Source organism: Symphalangus syndactylus, chromosome 14 (assembly GCF_028878055.3).
Source record: "Symphalangus syndactylus isolate Jambi chromosome 14, NHGRI_mSymSyn1-v2.1_pri, whole genome shotgun sequence".
Classification (NCBI taxonomy): Eukaryota; Metazoa; Chordata; class Mammalia; order Primates; family Hylobatidae; genus Symphalangus; species Symphalangus syndactylus.
In genome coordinates, this window is record NC_072436.2 from 40,104,808 (window position 1) to 40,128,081 (window position 23,274).

General features: G+C 45.2%; 1 protein-coding gene across 1 annotated transcript in view; it reads left to right on the plus strand.

Annotated features, from left to right (window-relative positions):
* The window catches only part of LOC134732386 (uncharacterized), a 66,349-nt gene that overhangs the window by 14,547 nt on the left and 28,528 nt on the right, over positions 1-23,274 (plus strand). Inside the window, exon 5 of the mRNA XM_063617039.1 lies at positions 22,737-22,919. Within this exon, the coding sequence (XP_063473109.1) occupies positions 22,737-22,919 (183 nt within the window). The remainder of the gene's footprint in view (positions 1-22,736; positions 22,920-23,274) is intronic.

Genomic DNA, 23,274 nt, shown 5'->3' on the forward strand with positions numbered 1-23,274 from the left:
TCCTCCCCGGCCCCCGCCTGTCGGCCTTTCTGCTGAGAACCGAAGCTGGTTGTCAAGTGGTTTACCTGGGGCGTGTTCCTGGCGCGAGTTCAGCCCGGAGACCTGTGCGTTTCGGCTCTCGGGTTTGGATTCCAAACTTTCCACTCGGGTCGGGCGTGACTTGGGTGCGCTGCGGGAGCCGGGGTCGCGGGCTGAGCAGGGCGGTGGGCGTGTGCGCGGGAGCCGGGCGGAGTGGAAAACGCGCCCGTGGCGGCCGCCTCCAGCCTGGCCGCTCACCCGAGCCGAGGGGGGCGGTGGGGGGGGGGGGGGGCCGCTGCCCAAGAACCTTTTCCTGGAGAGCTGCTCCGAGACCGCACAGCGCCGCCGCGTCTTCTCCTTTTCCACTCCTCTCTCCTAATTTTTTTTATTTACCAGCGTTCGACATCGTTATCTCTTCCTCTAGATAAATTGCTTCGCTCTTTTGAGCAAGAATACTCTGTGTGGCATCTTTGGTACTATGGGGAACGAGAGTCCAGCATCATCTTTAATAAAATCCAGAAACATTAAAAAAAAAATTAGAAGAGTCACAGTTAATGAGGAGAGGAGAGCTTAAGAGAACACAGGGAGATATGCATAGATACCTGGAGACACAGTCTGATGTTCTTATCAGTGATCAGGCCTAAGTGATGAGATTCAGAAGTCATCTATAAGGAGAGACGTATGACTCCTTGAGTGTGGGAAACAAGGGAGAGGAGCAGAAGGCCATGGTCTGAGCCTTGAGTGACATCAGAGAAATTTTCTATCTGCTAGGGAAGTGGGAAGAAGCATTTCAATTAAAAAGCATTTCAATTCAATAATGAGAGATACTGGAAAAAGAAGCTGAAGGCATCAGAACTTAGAGATGGTAAGGAAGTCCTTGGTGCTCTTGGGTTGAGTACCTCAGATTGGTGAAGGGGAAGCACTGTGTGTGTGTGTGTGTGTGTGTGTGTGTGTGTGTGTGTGTGTGTGTGTGTGTGTGAAGGATCGCCTGGGACAAGCAAGGAAACCCAGAAACTTGGAGTTCTTTCAGGCAACTGTCAAACTCCTTTAGCTCCCAGGATGCTGCTGTTAAGGTGTTGCCAGGGTAGGACCAAGTGCCCAAGACGCTGGCCACATTTTTGAGGTTGGTAAAACCTGGCCTGGAACTCCTGGTGCCACGTTGGCATGTAAACAGGTATCTACTAGCCTCACCATTGTCTCAAGACCAATATATGCTGGACAATCTTGGCCCTAGATGGAACTCCGTAACAAATACGTGAGGGGAAGTGCATTAGAAAGCATTTCCATTTGTGTACAAACAATACTTTAAAAACTGCTTACATTTTTGGGAGTTGAATTTGGCAGTTGCCTGGAAGAATGCCCAACCCCAGTTCTACTAGAAATCTTGGCCCAGCTAGTGATAATTAATGTTTTATGAAGAGGGTGAGCTGACCTACAAGCGTACATACGAGAATGGTGGAAAACATGTTTGAAATTATCTCAGTACATAAAGGTAGAGTCACCATTTGTGTGTAACTAGAGAGTTTGAGTTGCCCAGCCTAAGTTTGAGACCTGCCAACCTCACCTCCTTGCTCTGTAAACTTGAGCATATCTCAGACTCTCAGAGCCAACTTCAAATCTCAGACCATCTCACAGTGTAAAAAGAATAAAATGGACCAAATTACATAGCAGGACTTTATGGATTATAAAGTGCTTTTTAAATTATTATATTGCCAATAAGTAGTAAAAGAGCCTTTCTTTAAGTTGGACTTCAGAACCTAGAGTTCAAGCATTTGACAATGACTTTCCCTGCATGACTTTTTCCCTCATCTGCTATTCCTAATTCAGTAATACATAGCAAGTTTCCTTTTCCCAGTTACCCTCAATCATTTTTAGCAGAGAAATTTCACAGCCCCATGCCCTCTAAAATGAGCTTGGAACTAAGTCAGGAGGTTTGGGAAGACAGTTCGGTGATCTGAAACAAATAATTCATTTGGGGGCTTACGTCTCATTTTCTTGTGGGGTAATTCCAAGACCTGACTCACTTTGGGCTGAAGCTATTAGAAAATGTCCATGTAGCCTTAGTTTAGGAGAGCTGCAAAACACCACCTTCCAGGCCCATTATAATGCCAGGCACTTTCACGTCCTTTACAATACAAAATTTAATCTAATCCTCAAAGCAGCTTCTTGGGTTGAAACTACTATTCCTAGTTAACAGATGAAAAGTCTGAGGCTCAGAAAAATTGGAAAATGTGCTGCAAGTCACATATATATGTGTCACAGCTGAGATTTTAATCCTTTTTTTCAAGTCCACCCCTATATACCACCATTAAGCCACCCCTATAAAGAAGGGTCTCTGTGAACCAAAGGAATTATTTTGAGCTCCTTCTCGCACTATTTGGACTCAAGAGCTTCATCGAATATGCTACTCTGTCAGCAGGGCTGAGATAGAGAAATTATCCAGTGGAAAGGATCACAGAACCCAGAAATAGATCCACATATGTATGAACACCACTTAATATAAACACAACTGACTGTGCAGGTCAATAAGGAAAGAACAGACTACTCAACAAATCTCACTGCAACAACTATTTAACCATACAAACCAACTAAATTGGAATTCTACTTCACAGCATACATAAAATAAATTCTAGGTGGCTTAATCACTTAAATATGTAGGGTAAAATTTAAAACTTTAGAAGACAATATGAGGGAATATCTTTGACTTTAAGATAGGAAATACTTTTGTTTTAAAACACAATATAAAAAATAAAACTCATAAAAGATTGTTAACATTGACTATGTTGAAATCAAGAATGTGGGTTCATCAAATACACTATAAAAATTGAAAAGACTAGGCACAATCTGGGAGAAAATATTTGCAACACATATAATCAACCACGGGTTTTCAGGACAGAATTTCTGCAAATCAGTAAGAAAAAGGCAAACAGCTTAACAACAACAACAAAAATGTCAAAAAAAACATGAATAATCATTTTACAGAAGAGAAAACACAAGTTTCCAATAAACATACAAAAATCCATTCAACCTCACCAGTAATCAGAAAAAAAAAAAATGGGTGAATGAATGGGGTGACCAGCTCAAAGCCTATATAACATGAACATAATTAATAGAAGCTCTTGGGGCAACTGAGGGAAGAAAGCAGAAGAGCAGAAGCTAAGACCTGAGGTCTGCAACCAGGACTCTTTTTCTCTTATCTTCTGAATGCACTCAATCAGATAGAATTAGGGTCATCTAATCCAACATAAGCCTCATTAGGCCGGGCACGGTGGCTCATGCTTGTAATCCCAGCACTTTGGGAGGCCAAGGCAAGGGGATCGCCTGAGGTCAGGAGTTCAAGACCAGCCTGGCCAACATGGTGAAACCCCGTCTCTACTAAAAATACAAAAATTACGCGGGCATGATGGCAGGCGCCTGTAATCCTAGCTACTCAGGTGGCTGAGGCAGGAGAATCGCCTGAACTCGGGAGGTGGAGGTTGAAGTAAGCCGAGATCGTGTCATTGCCCTCCAGCCTGGGAGACAAGAGTGAGGCTTCATCTCAAAAAAAAAAAAAAAAAGCCTAATTAAATCCTTCTTTATTAAATGAAAAGAAGAATGCGAGTATGTGAATTCTGCATTCTGCACAACCTTTCCACTAACCCCACCCTCACCAGTGTGCCTGGAGAATGCCCTCTTCTTTCTTGACTCCCTCCTGCTTTTTCCCTGACCCCTGCTCCCCAATCTATGCCAGTTCAGTCTTTTGAATGCTCTTTGACTGTAGACACTGTTTACTGGTTTGCAAGCTCAATGCCCTTCTAGGCCCTTCTAGGCCATAAGCTTGATGCAGGGAAATGTGTCTTAGTCATCGGTTAATCCTGCATCTCTTACAGTGCTTGGCAGATCATATGTGCTGGACGCTTCTTTTGAATCTAACAGACACTAAGTCACAGACCATGAAAAGCAGTGAATCTAAAGTCAATGACTCAAAACACAGGTATTAGAGTAGGGATCTCAAAATGAAAAGAAAGGGCAAAAATACAAAGTAGACTCCAGGCTGATTACGACTAAGATATAAAAAGCAATTTAAACCAAGCCCTGAAGTCTTGCTGAGTCCCCTGCTAAGCCAAGCAAGTCTGATGCACATAACACCCTTGCAGGCCACACACAGCCCAAGGGAGAAAGTGGTTCCATGAAGTTTGGGCTGAGATATCTTTGGAAGATAGAATAAAAGTCAACTTTGTGGAAATGGGGCAATCCAGATTTTTAAAAATTGGGGTATTTGTCCCTAGAAAACACTCACATCATTGCATACTGAAAGGAGCAGGCCGGTGGCAAGGTGGCAAGGACAGGGATAGGTGCAGAAACACAAGGAGGTAAAGGCAGAGGGTGGGGACCCACCCACAGAGAAGTGTGAGCATCAGAATGAATCATGCCTGTTATCACTCAGGCCACTGTCTGCACTGAACATGTACTAATTCTGCCAAAGTGGCCAAAACCCAGTGGAAATTCTTCTAACAGATACTTCTGGAAACTCCTCTTCCAAAAATCTCTCAAAGTTGCTTTACTTTGTCGTACATCAAATGCTTCCTTGCATCTGAATATAAAAACAGAACTTGAGGAAGAGATCAGGTTAGAACTCATAATAGGTTCCGATGATTTCTTTTCTTCTTCTTTTTGGGAATATTCTCAAATATTGACCAGTGTAGCCTGGTTAGTGAAAACCATTATTGTTCAGCTGCTGGATTAAATGCCTAGCTAACATTACAACGCAAAGCAAGTACAACTTGTTGACCACTCAGGGTGTGGTCACCATCTTAATCAGTGAATGTGTGTTATCCTCATAATAGTCACAGTAGTGTCCTCAGGTCAGGATTGTTATCAACCCCACTTTCCATATCAGAAAACTTGAGTCCTGAGTGATAAAGTAGCCTATACTAAATAAGAGCACTGAGATTATTCTCCAAGGCCATCTGATTCCATCTCCTTCTAGTTGATATTCATGAAGAAGGATGTGCTCTCGGGAACACTGGGTTCTCTATACACATTGTCAGTTATTTCTGCAAACAACAATAACGACAACCATTAAACTCCGGGAAACTCATGGGCAGGACTCAGCACAGAGCTGGGCATCATGCTACTTTGTACATTTGCTGATTAATTTTGTTTGGAGGCCACATACAGCATCAGGAATTTGAGAATGTTAGCTAACCAATGAAGACTTCCAACTGCAGGGGGTCTGTCTTCTTTTCCTCTTCTTTCCCTTTCTTTTTTCCTTCCTTCCTGCCTGCCTTAAACATTTATAGGCACCTACTATGTACCAAGTGTTGTGCTGTGAGCTGGGACACGGAGATTAAAAAGACATGGACCACTCAAGGGCCTTGGCATCTAGGTATGGGAACACACCACTGCTCAGTGGAAGAAAGGCTACTCAAATTCCAGGAAGACGAGTGAATAGACAGAATCAAATGCACCTCCTTTTCTCTGAGTTCCTCATTAGACTACAGGGCTATATTTCTAAAGGGAAGGGGAACTCCCAGGCGAGTCTGTCTGGTAAGTGAGGGCAAGTCTGCAAAGGAGCCCGACCATATTACAAAGAGGAAGGACGGTGCCTGTAACAAAAAGGAAGAGCCACAGAGCCAGGGTGGAGGCACAGTGCAGGACCTGGGACAGGCAGACAGATTCCCGTGTGCCAAATCCTGAAGAAGTGGGGAAGGGGCTGCAGGTCTGGGAAATAAGTTGGCGAGCAGCAGAATTCCATCTGACCAGTTGCACCCCTGCTCCCACACTCAGCCCACTATCTCCCAAGGAGGACTTTGACTTCTCTTTGTCCTTCATCTTGTAAATAAGAAGGGAAAATGTAAATCGCCTCAGCGCTAGAGAGTGGGACAGGGCTGGAGCCCGCCTTCCAGTGGGAGGGGGAAGATCCATTTCAATATTTATTTATTATTATTATTTAGAGGAGAGAGAGGGAAAAAAAAGCCAGAAATATTTCCAAAATGTCAACACTGTTAAGGAAATCTGAACACCTTAATCCATTTAAATGTCAGCTAGAACCAGGCGAAGGGTTTTCGGAAGGGGAGAATGAGGAAGTAAGGAGGGGCAGAGAGAATTAACGCCAGATTCCACATAATCTATCAAAGTTTCTTTCTTTTCTTAATATATTAAATATTAAATGCTTCTTTGCATCTGAGTGAGAGAGGAGAGAGAGAGGGACCAGGGTGGAACTCATAAATGCCTAGATAATTGGTTTTGAGGGTTTTTTTCTTCTTTCTTTCTTTCTTCTTGGCGGATTCTCAATTTCCCTATAAAAGAGAAAATTCATTTCCAGCCACTAATGTAATGTCAGCGTGCTGTTTACTAAGCATGGATGATGTATAGGGGGACACTACTTTCAGAGGACTACTTAATGATGCATAGAATTAAATCCTGAGCTCCTCAGCTGAGCCTCCTCCCTCCCTCCTGGTTCCCAGGCTCCCAGTGCATCCTGGGAGAAGCAGGCTTGGCATAACCTGTCTCCCTCATTACTAGAATTCTGGGGTCTCTGCCGAAGAAGCTTGGAAATTGCCCTTAACTTTAGCGGACACATTTGCCCTTGGCGTAGACCAGAGTGAGCTCCTGGGCAGTAAGAAGCTGATGGCCAGGGGAAAGCAGACTGCTCAGTGCTGAGGGAGTTAGAAACAGGGAATTCATAGGATGCACCCTGTAGGGAAAGGGCTGGCCAGAGAGAGGGAGGGGTGGAGCTTCTCCCAGCTCACCCTCTGCCCCCTGGGAACCATGGCATTCAGATGTCAAGTAAAATATATTTCCCTAGTTCAGCTGCAACCTTAGGGGCCTGTGAGGCTGTCATTGCCAGAGCAGCACCTTGGTTCTCCTGCACCTGCCAGGCAGATGCATTATCAGTGCAGGCTGCTCTCACAGTGGGCTGGCCAGTCTGGCCTTCACTGAGGAGCTGCACCCTGCTGAGAGACTACCCAGCCTTCCCCACTGGGGGAAAGTGATTCAGCCATGCCACCAAGGAGACTACCAACTGGTGGTCAGCACTGAGGAATTGGGAGTGAAGGCAGGAAGGTAGACAATGAGAGGGATGAGTGGGCTGAGGGGAGAGGGGGAAATGTAGCTCTTCTGCGGTGGGGGTGTTGGGAGGGGGTATCCAGACACACAGTCCCTTCTGAATCTCCACCAGGGTCACTTTGGCCTCCTTGAGTCTACTGAAACTGACTTCCCCCTAGGTAAACCCAGTGGCCTCATTTTCTTTATCCTCCTGAGCGTTTGCTATCACTAACCACTCTTTCCTTTTGCAAGCCCTCTACTTAGGTGTCATCGATGCTGCTTTCTAGAAAGTTCAGTGAGTCCCTATCTCCTTTGTGGGGGTCTTGGGCTCTTTTAGTCTGCACGCTGAGGATTTCCTATAGGAGTCTTTCTTGATGGCTCTCTCCTCTGTATATTTTCACTCCCTATACAGGTTCCCTGTTTTTCATGAATCCAAAGCCCATGTCTCCAATCTAACCATGAACCTGGGCTCCCAGAGTATGTCCACAGCCTCCTCTAGCAACAAATTCAGAACTGTTCCCCAGTCAGCTCCCTTCCCCACCACCCCACTTCTGCCCATGCTATTGCCATGGCTTTCAGATTAGAAAACTTACAGTCATTATTGTCTCACTTTTCTTTTATTAAAATTTTGAAAAGACCTTTGGCTTCCATCTTTCCTACTTATCCCCTGACCCCCATCACCCCTGATCCAAGTCCTAGGCCTAAACTCCTGCCAGGCTCCCCCAAATTTTGCCTTCCTGCAGTTGAATCATCCCAGCCTATCCTGAACTCTGAGCCCCACCTCATTTTCACAAAATACCATTTAAAACGCGTCATTTTACAGAGGCTAGTCACCACCCACTGAACTGTGTCCATACTACATAGCCCTGAGCAGATCCTACTTCAAAAGAGAATCAAAGAGAGCGCCTTCACCAGCTGAACCTGTGGAACAACAGTTGGAGAAACTGAGTTTCCAACCTGGAAAAGGGGAAGTTAAAAGGTTGCCGAGCTTGTTTAGGAAATCAGAAGAGCTGCTCTGCAGCAAACAGGGAGAGATACTGATGATACAGAGAGAGATATCTTAAATCAGTGAACACCAGAAACCATGAGCTAGGCTCCACAGGACTTTCCAACAGAGACATCTAAAGGTGAAATCATCTGCTCCCATCTTGAAATATTTCCCAACAAAGACTGATGATCACGTGCAGGGAAATTACAGAAGAAACCCACATGTAGGACTGGGAAGGCATGCATAGTTTTTCTAGAAGGGTTTTAAAGTTCCCTCCCACCCAGAGGTCCTGTGATGCTGCACCTTGCTTCAAGACCTTCCTTCATCTAGCCGTCCCTCTGTATTCCTCTTTTTTCCCACCATCCCAGTGTATGTCCAGGCAGGCCAGATTCCTCACTGTCCACACACACTCCATGCAAGTCTTTGCCCATGTGGCTTCCCTATGAAGAATGGCCTCTTGCTGTTCCTTCAGACCTCCTCCTCCAGGAGACCTGCTCAGACTCCTCTTCTCCCTCTTATCTTTGCTCAGCCCTTCAACCACACAATCTTGTACTGTACTCCCCCTCCCTACCCTTAACTTTTTCTAAGTGAGGATGAATCTGACCTCCTATAGTATATGAATCATAATGCATCTTTTGCAATCTCACTGTAGCTAACACAGAACCTTGCAAACACTGGCCATTAATAAAAACTCCATCTGTTGATTAATTAAACACAATTACAAACAAATTTCACTGCCCACCTTGAGTATTGCTGTGTGAGCCTTGCCAGTCAAGAAGTGTTGCCCAAAGAAAACTTCTGTGTGTGGCTTTCCATCATATACTGAACAAAATGCCAGTTCCTAAGCATGACACTCAGATCCCAGCCCATAGTGATCCTGAGCTACCTGTTCAAATGTTCCTGCATTCTTTACTCTATCCGCTGGCCAAATCAGACTATATGCCATGCACTATTTTCACAGTTTCCCTGCCTGGAAAGCCCTTCCCATTTTTACGCACCTGGACATTCCTATTTGGTCTTAAAAGGCAGCTCAGAAATCACCTTCTCAGTGGAGCTTTTCCTGATGACCTCTAAGGCAGCTTCTTTGCTCCCTCCTCCGTGCTCCCAGGACACTTTGGGCAGATCTCCATTATATTGCTCACCATATTTTATTATAGTTAATTGTGTACACATCTGCCTTCCCTGTCATATGATGTGCTTGCCCTTCAAGAGCAAGGACAATGTCTTACCCATCCCTCATCCCTCTGGTACCCAGCAGCGTGTGAGGTGTATAGGAAGAAGGAAGGAGAGAGGGAAGGTACAGAAGGAAATGGAGGAAAGAAGGAAGGGATACAGAAAAGAAAAGAAGGAAAGAAAAGGGAGAAGATATTATGGGCAGTGGAGATGTTATGACAAGGATCCAATAAGGCACATTAACCTGGCCCATAAATAATAAGTGACCAAGAAAAGACACTTCATGAAGCTTCATGAGTTTGAAAAAGGAGATCTTTGCCTTCTCTCAGACACATCCACTCTGGTCAGAATATACTCGATTCATGGCAAGAGGTTCTCTGCATTATAGTCCGTACTAATTAAAGTAAATGTTCTCTCCCTTCTGGGTCCTTAGTGTGCCCTATTGCATAAGACAGAAGACAGTAATTATTTCCCAAAATAGTGGAGGTCTTGCATGATGAGATAATTCAGTGCAGGGATCTGGGAGCATATCTTGCCCAGGAGTATGGTTTATTCAGCCATAGTGGGGTGGGAAGGTGGTCCTGGGCTTTGTGGTGGTAGTGGATGTGTTGGACTAACTCTTGGCAGATTCGGTCCTCAGGAAAGTTCTGCCTAGGTATTGCTGCTAATTGGAATAACTAGGTGTCCCAGCTGGGCCAGAAGGGAGCCCCTGGAACACTCTGCTAGATGGAGCTGGAAAATACCTTTCTCTCAAAAATCTATGTGATCCCTTGACTACAGCAGAAATGAGATATTACTCAAAAAAAATCTTAAACTGATTCTATAAGAGTTTGCGCATAAATAGACATGTCTGGTGAGCTACTTGGTGTTTCCTTATGGAAGCCCATTTGCAGAAAGGAATGATATGAACCCTGTGAGATAATTCACCAAAAGTAAAAAAGTCTGCCAAGGTGAACCAGACACAGCAGCAGGACTGGGGCTTAGGGTGATGGTGGCTCTGTGTGCAGCATTTGAGTAACATTAGGAACTCGTCCCAATTCAGCTATCCTAAAGACACAAAGAGAAGAAACGTCTGTGTGTTTGTAAAATGACTAAATTTTGTCCCACTAATTTGTGACCCTTTGAGGTACAGACAACGCTATTTTGAGATCTTCCTCAATGAAGCACCAGGGACACAATGTTCTCACTTCCTACGAACATCAGTGGTTGAGCCAGTTGGCAGCAATTTGGGATGACAGAGCGAGCCCCTTATCGTGGCAACCCTGGGACAAACAAAGACTCTTGCTCAATAGTGGAGGTGACAGGCCAAAGTAACAGAAGCCAGCATCAAATGGTAGCTCGGACTGCACAGCCTCCAGCAACTACCCCATGGGTAGTCCAAGAATGTTTGGGAGGAGGGAACTCAGTAAGACACTGTGAAGCAGGTGGGAGCTCAAAGGTAGCAAGGCTCAAAGCTATGATTCAGATGTCATTATCTGAACCTACAGACTGGTGAGATGCAAGACTGAGAATACATTTTTTTGTTATTTTTGTTTTACCTTTTTATGTTTGTTTAAATACAGAGAGTAATCATTCAGGCCACGGGAGATAATAAAATAACCCTAGCAGATGCTCATACCTTAGATCAACTCAGGACACCCTACAGCTGTGTGCTCTAAGTTCAGGCTCGGTATGTGGGGCAGGCATTCCCCAAAGATGGCAAGTCCTACCTGGGAATCTTGGCTTTACCCCCTGAGAGTCCAGGAAGCCTGGGGTGCTCCCAAGGATGAGATAGTGAAGGGGAGGCAGAGTTTAAAGCCCACACTCAGGGTGTCAGAACAAGGACCTCCTCCCTTAGAGCCTCTGTGTGGCATCAAAAGAAAGGGATTTCAAGAGACCCTAAGAAGTCGGACACCTTGCCATCAGTCAGTCCACCAAGAGCTCTGGTGGGCAGCAGCTCTTTAGGTCTGAGCACCTGTTCCTGGAATTTAGGCACAACCAGAATTTCCTTGTCTTGTTTTCTTTTCTGCATCCTTTGATTTTCCCCAACTAAATATAAATTCTTTTAGACTATGGCTTCTAGATTGTATCCTTTCACATAATTCCCTAAATATAATATCCTGATCTCTCTCCCTTCTCATGTCCTCCACAAGCCAACCCATTTCCATTAGCAGGCCCACCATCCAGGATAATTGGACTGGCCCCAGAAGAAAATGAAGACCCTACAAAATCTGCCTCTCCCCCAGGGGGTCACCGGTGCCTCCAAATCCAGTCCAGCAGGCTTGGTCTCCTCTTTTCCCTCAGCCCCATCCCTTCCTGGTCAGCTCATTATCCACTTTCCTGGGTCTTATAAATCTAGAGCTAATCTGCTAAACTCCCCTGGGTCTGAACGTTAATGGCTGCTGTGAGTAAATGGGTTACCTTTCCCTGGAGCCTTCTCAAGCCACTGTGGCAGGAGATTTCCACTCAAAGCCTTCATATTAGTAGGTTCCTGAGACACCCACATTTCAGTTCTGTGGAAAGTACCAGGGTCAAACTACTGGAAGACCTAGGACCCCAGTCACACACCCCATCTACCCCACACTTCCTGCACTGTCCTGGGCCGTCTCTCCCTCCTGAGAGTCTCCACAAATGACTCAATTCCATAGGGTCTTGTTGATCTTACATCAACCAGTGTAGAAACTTCTGTCTCTCTCTCCCCATTCCTAACTCTTTCTTTCACATTTTCTCATTCATACTCACCTTCCTTTAAAATAATTCCATGGATCTTTTTTCAAAGTTAAAGTTAGAGACTTTTAAGAATCTTAGTTTGAGTCTGTGACAAAATAAGGGAAATATCGTCCCTGAGGATGACTCTTGAGACAGTTATAAACGACTATAATAAATTAGAAATTTAGAATAAGAAGGGATTCCCAACTGCTACTCTCCTAGCTGGGAGTCGAAACAGGCCCTTCACAAAGGGAGCGACAGGGAGGATGGCAGGGAGGGGCAGTGAGGAAAGTGGGCAGTTGAATAAGCCTTGCCAGATTGGGAAATGAGACCCACAGGGAACATGACTCCAATCCCTCCTCAGCCATAAAGCCTTGTTCACACACCCTCCCCAGCAGCACTTCCCACACACATGTGTAAACAACAGAAAGGGCTCCAGGGAGCCGGGCTCTGAGCAGGAGTGGGAGAGAGAGAGCAGTCTGAACTCTCCTGGCTTGGGATTTAGGGAAAGTGTCCCTCAGTTTCCTCATCTGTAAACCTTAATAACTGAAGCTAACAGCTACTAAGCCATCGCCATGGCAGACACTGCCAATTTCTTTATGTGCACTCACTTACTCACTCCTCACGGCAACCCGATGAGGCAGGTCCTATTATTGATACCATTATACAGATAAAGAAACTAAGGCTTGGAGAGATAGTCACCAGCCAGAGCTTATATCGTGCACCTTCAGTTCACCCACAAGACTGGCTATTTTTCTACCTGCTTCTCTGGAGGCTTTTATTGCAGGACTTGTATCTTATTCCCTTGAAATACAGAATCTTCCTGGACCTTCTCCTTCTGTGTTCCATTTTTGTCATCAGTAGGCTAGGGACAGAAAGAGGGTAGATGAATTTTCTTTGGTACTAAATTGGTCTATGGGTCAAGAGGAAAGTTAGCCAGGGATATCAACCCATGCACGTGGACAACACCTCCCCTCTTTTAAATTTTTCTTCCACACATTTTCTTTTGGCCTTCACAGCAGCCTTCAAATATAAATGAAGCAAGTCTTCCTCATCTATAAAATGAGGGTAAAATTACCTGTCTTGCAGGGTTGGTATGAAGACTAAACGATTATAGGAGAGCCCTTAGGACAATGTCAGGCACACAGTTTACTCTTACCAAATATGAGGTCCCCTCCCAAGTCTAGGAGAGTGATGACACTGACATGGAGACTGGACAATGCATGGTCTCACGACTGTAATTCCAGCATCCCGGGCTTCCTCCCTGGAAGCAAGCGTGACAGCATCCTGTGCCTCTTCACTAGACTACCTTTCTCCTTGCCTGTTTCTTCTCCTCTCTCCCTACCTCAGATGCCCCAAAGCTACAAGTTCTAAAATAAATTTACAACATGGTACTGTGCTTTAGGACAAGAATGGGAAAGAAGACCCCAGATATGGAATGGATAAGGGATGTTTTGGGGGGTAGGATGCAGACATCGTCAGGGAGGGAAGGGCTCAGGTCACTGAGGGGCGGAAAGGTACGTGGCACTGAAAGACACACAGATGAGTGCATATGCAGCACATGCACACACATGCACATGCATACACAAATATATGTACACATTGTCCAGTGCTCCAGTGCCTTGGTAGACCACACCTCTGGCAGCAGTGGGTAGTCTTCACAAATGAGCCCCTGCTCACTCTAGAAAGCTATTCAGGCAAACTATTCCTCTAGGAAACATTAATTTTTAGGGACTCTTCTGAGAAAGAGAAATTGGGGTTAATATATGCATATAATCATATATAATATAACTATGATAAAGGCTCTGTTTAAAATGTGGCCAACTGTGCCTGAGGACCAGCCCCCTTGGCTGGCCTTTTAGTCCCCATGGCTACCCCTGAGATATCTCCACAGTTCCTTAGGGCACCACAGAGTACACTTTGAAAACCACAACCTCAAACCAGAGAAGGAAGAAATGCAAGGTTCTGAAGTTGGGGACAGGGGGACCATGGTTGACTCTCTGATCACACGATGCAGGCAGTTGCCTATGCAGCTCTGGAGGGCAGATTGCCTGCTCCTCTACTTGATGGCATTCCTGAACCAGAGCTGGATGGTCGCCTCCACATCTCTTGCTTTGTGAAATCCTTATAGAGCCCTGCTTTGTTTAGGCTTCCACTGTTTTGATTTTCTGTTATATGTAGGTCTGCTCAGGCCCCAGCTGATCCATCATGCTATTATTCCTCTCTTGGCCTCCCGCATCCCGGGCTGACCTCCCACACTGATGCTTTCTCCTTCCCCCAGCCCCATTTGTGACTTGACAGCACTTATTCTCCTCCTCCGTACAAATCATTCAAGATGCCCTCCGTGTCTGATTCACTGCAGTATTCCCAGGCTCAGATCTATGCTTGGCACACAGTAGGCACTCAATGAATGTTTCTTAAGTAGACAAACGAATTATCTCACGAACCCGGCATTGCTCTCATTATCTGACAGCTGCTCGGCCTACTCTCAAACCCTGACCCCTTGTCCTTCTCCTATCTCATATTTCTTATTGTCTATGAAAGATCTGTATTTGGTTGGCCTTCCAACCCCTGCAACAAAACTTGTCCAAAGCAGAGCTTGTTATCTTTCCTTCCAAGCCAGAGCCCATTCCCAACTTCCCAGTTATTGCTAGCAGCACAATTAGCCTTAGGACCGCGTGGTCATTGCTCTTCATTTTTCTCTTTGCTTGGCGTTCACTCCCTCTTTGATTCCTGTCTGTTCTTTCTCAGCAAGGTCTCCCAGTCTCTGTACTCTCTTTTCTCACAGCAGTTCCTGATCCAGGCTTGGACTCTGCACTGGAAGCACCAGCGGGTGGTCTTCCTTCCCACTTTGCACCAACACCAGTCAAGTGCAGGTCCTGCCAGTCCCCTGACAGAGAGGGCCTTGAAAGTGAATGTCACAGAGAGCACGCAGTGAGTGTGGGATGAGAGATGAGTAAAGGATACCACATCTCCTTTTCCTTGAGGAGAAGGATCCTCTGTGTCTATCGTACCTGTGCAATTAATACAATAATTCTGAAGACAGACTGGAGGCTCTTCTCAATTCATCAAGTTTATTGCATCCCCAAAACCAATCTAGAAATTTTACCCCCCTCCACTACCTTTACACCTTCACTCCTTCTCCCTATCTCCTGATTGTGGGCCACAGCCGTTCACTGAGTGGCTTCCACACAACAGCTGGGGAAGCGCCCATGACAGGAATCACTGCTGAGCTCCACAGCCTGCCTGCAGGAGGCAGAGGGTCCTGGCCTCATCCACCTACTGGCTTCTCCTGATTCTGTGCTCCCTGGCTTCTCCTTCATCACTCTCTGGAAAACACTTCAAAGCTTCCTGCTCTCTCAATGCTGACCCTATGGTGCTATTTCCCAAATAAATAAATGACAAAGAAAGAAACAATAACTCTTCATATAGGCAGGGCAGGCCATTTTCTTGACCATCCACCTCCATTGCACACTCTAATTACCTGATCCTACCTATAGGTGCTTCTCACATGAAGAATGGCAGAGAGGATTTTGCCCACCTTAGCATGCTTTCTGGGTATAACTCTATGTCCCAGATAAGCTTTTGGGCTCCCTGCACCCCACACTCCTCAGTCTATTTGTGCCAACTGATTTATGCAGGGCTGGGAAGCTTCCAAAAAACAAACAAACAAACAAACAAACAATTTGGGATTTGGACATATACAGACATGTCTGATGACATTGGCAATGCCTTCATGAAAGCCAAATTGCAGTGAGGAACTTTAGGAGATAGATCCTGAGGGAAAGAAGCCACCATTATGAACCAATCTGGAAACAGGACCTGAGCAGTAAATGGAAATGTTTCTGCATAGAATGAGGCCAACACTGCTTGAGCCTCCTTGCAGAGAAAAGGTTGTGTACATGCAAAGTGAAAAGAGCTGGAACATCTTGGAGCTCAGGCATCCCTGTAAAGGAGTCACAAAGGAAGAGAGAAGCCTTTGCCTTCCCATTCTGTAGATGTTTAGATAATAGCTGTCCAGAGAAGGTGGTGGTGGCCACACTTCAAGGGGCAGCCTGAGCAGAGTGATGATGGTGACACAGACAAGAAGCAAGAGGCACAGCAAAGAGATTCATGAAAGCATCATGGCAACCCTGGAGTACCACCTGAGATGGCTAGGAGGAGCCACGGGAGGATGGCAGAGGGTGGTGGCCTCAAGTTCCTAGCCGCACCTCTCCAGTCCCAGGAGCCAAGCACATAGTCCCTTGTGACCTCATTGTACCCACAGGTAGTGAGATGAAGAAGCATTTAGATTATATAAGGAATCCATTCAAGGTACATCAAGCAAGTCCAAACAATTATGTAGGAAGAATAAAAAAGACAACAGGCTTGCAAAGCATTGACCATATTTGCAAAAGCTGAGTATAGACAGTGCAGGAGCTGTTTGGTCAGGATTGAAGGGGAGGGAGAGGAGAGGCCAGACCTGGGTGTCCACTCAGCCCGTCCTGAGCCAGCACTGTCCTTGGAGTGATGGAGGGTTCGAGTAAGTACAAAAACACTGGAAGCCTCAGAGACTGGCAAGTCCAGTCCCTCTTTTACATGAATAAGCACCTGGGCTTTCCACAAAAGAAAATGGTTAGAAGTAGCATTTGGGTGGCACGTCACAGAAGGCCCCCACACACATTAGCCTGGATGATTCTCACAATGTCTCCATGAGATTGTGCTGTCCTCACTGCAAAAGCAAAGAAATAGGAGGTTTGATAATATTAAAGAAAGTGCCCAAGGTCTCTTGGCTCCACTGTACACCATGCTCCGTGAAAGACAGAAGGGGTGGGAGGAAGGGGCTAGTGGGTTATGCGGAGGACAGCTTGGTGAGATGTTGCAACCATTAGTTCAATACAAAGAATGCATGTGAATGAATGAATGAAAGAATGAATGAAAACCTGTGAGATATTAATAAAGATCATCAAATACAAGCTATGTAGGTTTTTAAGAACTGAATAATCTCATTAAATAGTGGGAAAATTTAAGATTCCAGAAAACTCAGAAAATATATGGGCCAGTGTTTGGTGTACATCAGTTCATTAAAATTATAGATGTGAAGACTCTATTCATAAACTACTAAATCAGAATTTCTGGGGCCTCCTTATATTCAACAAGCTGCCCAAGTGATTCTGCTGTGTGTGAAAGTTGGAGAACTAGTGATTTAAGTTATAATTTAATTTGTAATAATCAAGACAAATAATTAAATGCCTTGTAATAAACACTCACATTCACTGATTGCCATCATGTCCCTTTCTGATAATAATAGTGAATCTACATGAGCACTTGCTCTCTGCCATATGTGTATATTCTGATTGAATTTTCATAAGAACTTTGCAGGGTGAGTATTATTATCTTCACTCAATAAAAACAGGGCCTAATGCTCAGAGGGATGGAGTGACTTGGTTAAAACGACATTGTTAGATTGTGGCAAAGCTGGCTCTGCAACAGGTCTGCCTGTTTCCAACCCCGTGCTCCCTCCATCAAAACCAGAACACCCCTCCTCCTTTGCACAAAGTTGGACCCAGGGCTCGGCTGGGAGGTTCAGGAGAGTCTCTCATAACTTCAAAAGTGACGAGTATAATTCACAAATGTGAACACTTATCTATCATTGCAGCAACAAATAAGAACTTTTGAGAAGCTGGTGACCAAAGTTGAGAAGCATAGATAGCCTCCAAAACTCTGGAAGAAATGGAGACCATGCCTGTGAAAGAATTATGAAACATTAGAGAGGGAGTTTGAGGGATAACAGAAGATGGAGAAAGGGAGGCTGGCTTGAGAAATGTAAGTAGCCTAGATCTGGAATCTGGGAAGGAAGGGAGCGAGGGAGTACAGTGGAAGGTGCTACAGAAAGGAAGTTGGGTGAAAGGTGAAGGAAAGAAACTTCCAGATGAAAGGATTCAAGGATAAGCCTGATGTGATTGAGGTGGGTAGAATGAGAGCAAGAGCCAGGAGAGAGAGAGAGAGAAAGAGAGAGAGAGAGAGGAAGAGAGAGAGGCCTTAAGCGGATGATTCACCCATGCATGATTTGTAACATCATGCACTGGTCACTTGGAAAATGTTGGATCACTGAGTTACAAAGATCTTCCAAATGCACAGTAAAAAGCCCCACTGTACACCCGGAGGTAAATAAGAAAGCAAAGGCAAACAACCTTGAAACAGCATTGACCTCTCAGACACCCTGAAAGGATCTCAAGGAGTCCAGGAGTCTCAAGCTAACACCTTAAGAATTACTGCTGTGGTGGAATGAAGAGCGTTCTGAACTGAGAATCAGACAAACAGCATGCTATATCGGACTCACCTTTTCATTAGCTTGGGCACGTCCCTGAACTTCTCTGAGCTCTGTCAGACAAGCTGGATGACTCACTATTTCTTAACAATTCCCCATGAATTCCCCCATCAGAGCATTTCTCTGCTCTGCCTAAGATAGACTCTTCTCTGCCTAGTTCTCCAACTGCCACCTGCCAACTGTACCCCTTCTTGAAGGCATAGCCAGTAGCCACCATGATATGTTCTCTATTTCCCCTCTTCAGACACATCTCTCCTTCTTAGGCCTTTTACTGCCTGTGTTTGGACCTCTCCTGGGGATCTTATCTCACTCTGTCCTCAGAGTAAAAATGACCAGAATCCTTGTCTGGCACCCCCACCACCTCTGGCACCCCCTCTTCCCCTTCCCAACTGGACTGTGAGTCCCTGAAGAGCAGAGACCACCAGGTCTTGTTCATGTTTGTGTCTCCTTCAGCCACTAGCCCAATGCCTGACACAGAGTAGGCACCCTGTGGAAGTGAAATTAATTGGTTAGCATGTTTCAGAAAGATCTATCTGTAAGGTTAAATGGATATTTATGGGAGAAGAGACTGGGAAGAGGTGACTGGGAGGTGAAAGGAGAGGAATGGCAGTAAAGGGAAATAATGAGAAAACTGATGGAAGGGGCCTGAGGGGAGAGGTCAGAGTGTACACCTATGGGCTAAAGAGACGGGGTGTGATGGGGGCACAGTAAGAAGATAAGAAGGGCATTTTATGGTGGACTTAGAGGATGGGGAGGGGAGTGGGATGCTCGGGCAATGGCATTCCATAGGACTAAGATACTAAAGAATACTTGGGATGAAAATCAGGAGACACTGGGTGGAGGAGCTGAGTCCTGGCTGCTGGATGACTCCTTGTGTGAGTGAGGGGCACGAACAGAGGTGCTAGGAAGCCGACCCCATTCTCTCTGCACACGATGCCAGGAATGCCATTGGATCTCCTGTGTGGGGCTTCCCAAGAACCCCCCTTCCAGGCACCTGGAAACCCTTGCCAGCTCCCACACATCTGGTGAGGAGCAAGCCCGCATGAAGCACAAGTGGAAAAGAGCAAGACACTCAAAACCTCTGTCTTTTTCTCTTCGAATATTTGCAGAGGGAGTGTGGCAGGAGCTCAGGAATGCGGTGCTTATTGCTCACACTACATTAAAATTCAGATTGGCTTGTGCAATATCCCTGGCATAACTGCTCTGTGCTGATATTTTTATAACTCTTAATATCAAACAAATTGCCTCTTCACTGAGACAGTTTAATGTGATGGGGGCCATGCCCGCCAGCTTCCTCACGCCGGCCCCATAAAGATCATCGTTCTGTTACTGGGGACAGAGGAGCTATGAATTTACTGTCAAAAATATGACTGGATTATGCAGAGTAAATCTTGGACTGTATTAAAAGGATCATGGTGTTTTAATTTCTTTTCTCTCCCCATACACTCGCCACCACATCTTTTTTTACTAATAAAATAAGGTGGGGGCCTCCGGGTTGAATCATCTATGAATTATCTTTTTTGGCCTAGGTTCCTGTTTTTGTCATATTCATGCCTCTTCTTCAGTCATCAATAGATGCCTTTGGCTCCACCTTACATTCAGTAGATGCCTCCTCTTTCCTTCATGATCTGGGAGAGAAAAAGAGTTGAATGGATTTTTCTAGAAAATCTCCACCATACTTCAACTTCAGTGTCAACAGAATCTTCTCTCGTTTGGGTAACTTTTACCCCCATGGCATCTGGGGAGTAGGGTGAACTATAGTTGAATATTACACTCTTCTTCATGAGCTCATTCTATCAAACACTCCTTTTATTACAAAGATGTGATTTCCTACATAATTAGGAAAAATAGACTGTATTTATTGAATAATCAGTTCTCCCTTTCATTTATAAATCAAGGACCTAGAAAAATGCCAGTCAGAGCAATCCATTGAGATAGTATGTATTCCCAAATTGAGTTGTTACAAATCAAACCTGACATTTTACTAGCCCAAGTCACTTTACTGTATGTAGGTAATCAGTCCTTTCCAAATATTGAACATAGTTTGTGAACTCTACCCTCCCACCGTTACTGCCCTAGAGAGCCGCTCAGAGACCCAGGACACTGAAGTTTAGAACAAGTGAGTAAGGTGTCCTCCAAGAAATACATTGATTGGAGGAGTCGTGTCAGTAGAAGTCTCAGTACAGCATATGCAAGTGCTAATAGCAGCACAAACACAAAGAACAAATGATCAAAGTGTTTTGCATCATCTTCCAGCCTTCCTGAGACCACACACTCCAGACTGACAGACAGACATACAAATGGACACCAGTCACACATCCTTGTTTTCAAGGCAGGAAGGAAAGCTTCCACTTGAAAAGTGCCCCATCACTGTGAGGTCACATAATTTTGAGTGTTTTTCTCTCATATCTTTATACATCAAATCTTCTTTTTCTTCTCTACTTGTATTTTATGAAATAATACTTAGGATGACTCCACCGTTTTCAAGTTTTACATTTTAATATACTTTGAAATTGGTATCCTCACATAACATAGTTAACACCAATCAGAGGTAACTTCACCCAGTATTAAAACTTGGTGCACATTTGTTTTGTAAATGTTTTAGGAAGATTTGAACTGAATAATCTTTTTCTTTAAATTCCATATCTTTTTTGTTTCCTATGGCTGAAGCCATATCCACTTCCTTTGCTTCCAGAACATTCCAGATTACCCTGGCTTGCAGCACTGGTGGTCTTTGAAAATCTACAAAGTTCTAGAAAGGCTGATCTAGGCTAGGAACTCAGATCAGGCCCTGTAGAATTGTCAGCTATTAAAATATGTCACATCTTATGCTTATGAAACTAGGAAAAAGCATAAATCACACTTTTATAACTGACTGCTATGGTCTGAATGTGTCCCCCAGAGTTCAACTGTTGGTAACTTAATCTCCAATGCAACAGTGTTAAGAGGATGGATATTTAAGGGTTATTGGGCTCTGTCCTCATTAATGAATTAATGGTGTTATCATGGGAGTTAGTTATTGATGGAGCAGGTTTCTGATAAAAGGGATGAGTCTGCCCTGCTTTCTCTCTTGCTCCTTCCTGCTCTTTTCCCCTTCCTCCTTCTTGGGTAGGATGATGCAGCAAGAAGGTCCTCACCAGATGCAGCCCCCAACCTTGGATTTCCCAGCCTCCAGAACAATAAGAACAAAAAAATCTTTTCTTTATAAATTACTTAGGCTGTGGTATTGTGTTATAGCAACACAAAACAGACTAAGACACTGACTATGATAAAAATGGGATGATTTGGGTCAGGTGTGGTGGCTCACACCTGATCCCAGCACTTTGGGAAGCCAAGGTGGGCAGATCACAAGGTAAGGAGATCAAGACCATCTTGGTGAACACGGTGAAACCCAGTCTCTACTAAAAATACAAAAAATGAGCCAGGTGTGGTGGCAGGCGCCTGTGATCCCAGCTACTCAGGAGGCTGAGGCAGGAGAATGGCATGAACCCAGGAGGCGGAGCTTGCAGTGAGAGGAGATCGTGCCACTGCACTCCAGCCTGGGCAACAGTGCAAGACTCCGTCTAAAAAAAAAAAAAGATCTGAATAATGCAAAAGTTAGGAAATCTTGATAGTAGCAAAAATTTAGAAACAATCAAAATGAACAAAAATATGTGCCTTGTTAAAAAAAACATCCATAGAGCATACAAACCTATAATAAAACACTGTAACAACTTAAAATTTTGTTTTAGAATATTTAATATGATATAAAAAGGCATTTACAATTTAACATCGAATGAAATAAAGCAGGTCAAAACAATGTTTACAATACGACCTTGTGTTTTAATACATATTTTGAGATTTAGGATAAATTCCAAATTGTTTATAGTAGAATAACAGGTGATTATTATTTTCTTCTGTGTTGCTTATCTCTGTTGTCTTAATGTTTGATGGAAAAAATAAGTGTATTGCTTTCAAAATAAGAGGGAAAAAAAGTAGTCTGGAAAATTGTTTTCATTGCACATCTGTGGGAGTTGAAAATTGAGCCTAGAGCTTGTAAGACATTCTTGTATTCATGCATCTCAACAAATAATACTTATGGCCTAAGGTAAGCTAGCCCTGTGGCACTGCAGAAAAACCAAAGACCCACTACCTGCCCTCTGACAACTTATAGTTCTGCCACCCAGACAAGAGAAAACTTCAATCGCTGCCTTTAAGATGAGAATTGAGGGCTCACCTCTGCCAAGGGCCTCTGAGGCTTCCACAGCTCCTTGGACTGAGGTTGGAGCCAGCACTGCCTCTTGTGCCCCGAGGGTCCCAGGGGATCAGGGTGTGGCTGAAGTAGTCTGGGCCCGCAGCTACTTCCTCAAGTCCACTCTCCCACCCGGACAGCCTGTCCCACTGCCCTTGGACACCCACCTCGTCACACCCTTCTGTTTCTCCCCTTCCCATCCTCTCTGTCCGGTTTCTTCCAGGCCACCTCCAAAGAGACCTGCTGCTCCACCCCTAATCTGTTGCTTGTGCCTTACTAGAGGTTTCTGCCCTTTTCAGCGCCACATCCCAGGGAAGGAAGAAACATGCTCCAGGGCTGGAAGTTCGTCTTTGAGGGAGGAAGTTCCCTGGAGTCTGCAGCAGATGGGGGAGGCCCCAGTGGGGCGCACGTGGATGCATTTCTGGGAGGAAACCAAGTACCATCCGCTCTCGCTCGCTCCCATCCAGTGTTTTCTTCCCCCAGTGAGTCTCTTAATTTTGCTCATTTATCTTAAAGAGCTCCGTAAGCGCCGTGGGCTCTGGTGGGGGGTGGGGGGGGCGCACGGGGCCTCCGACACCCGACCCCCACTCCTGCCTCCCAGAGGAGCCATCCAGCGCGGACCAAATCTCATTTTCCTACAAATAGTTTGTCAGAAGCAGCAGGGCAAGTAATAAATCACGGACAGCGAGAGCGGAGAGGGAACGGGGGAGACTGGCGAGGGGAGGGCGGGGCCGAGGGGGCGGAGGGAGGGTTGGCGGCGCAGATGGAGGAGCGCGCGGGAGGGTGCGAGCGGCGGGGAGGAGCGCAGGCTAGGGAGAGACAAACGGAAAAGGAGGG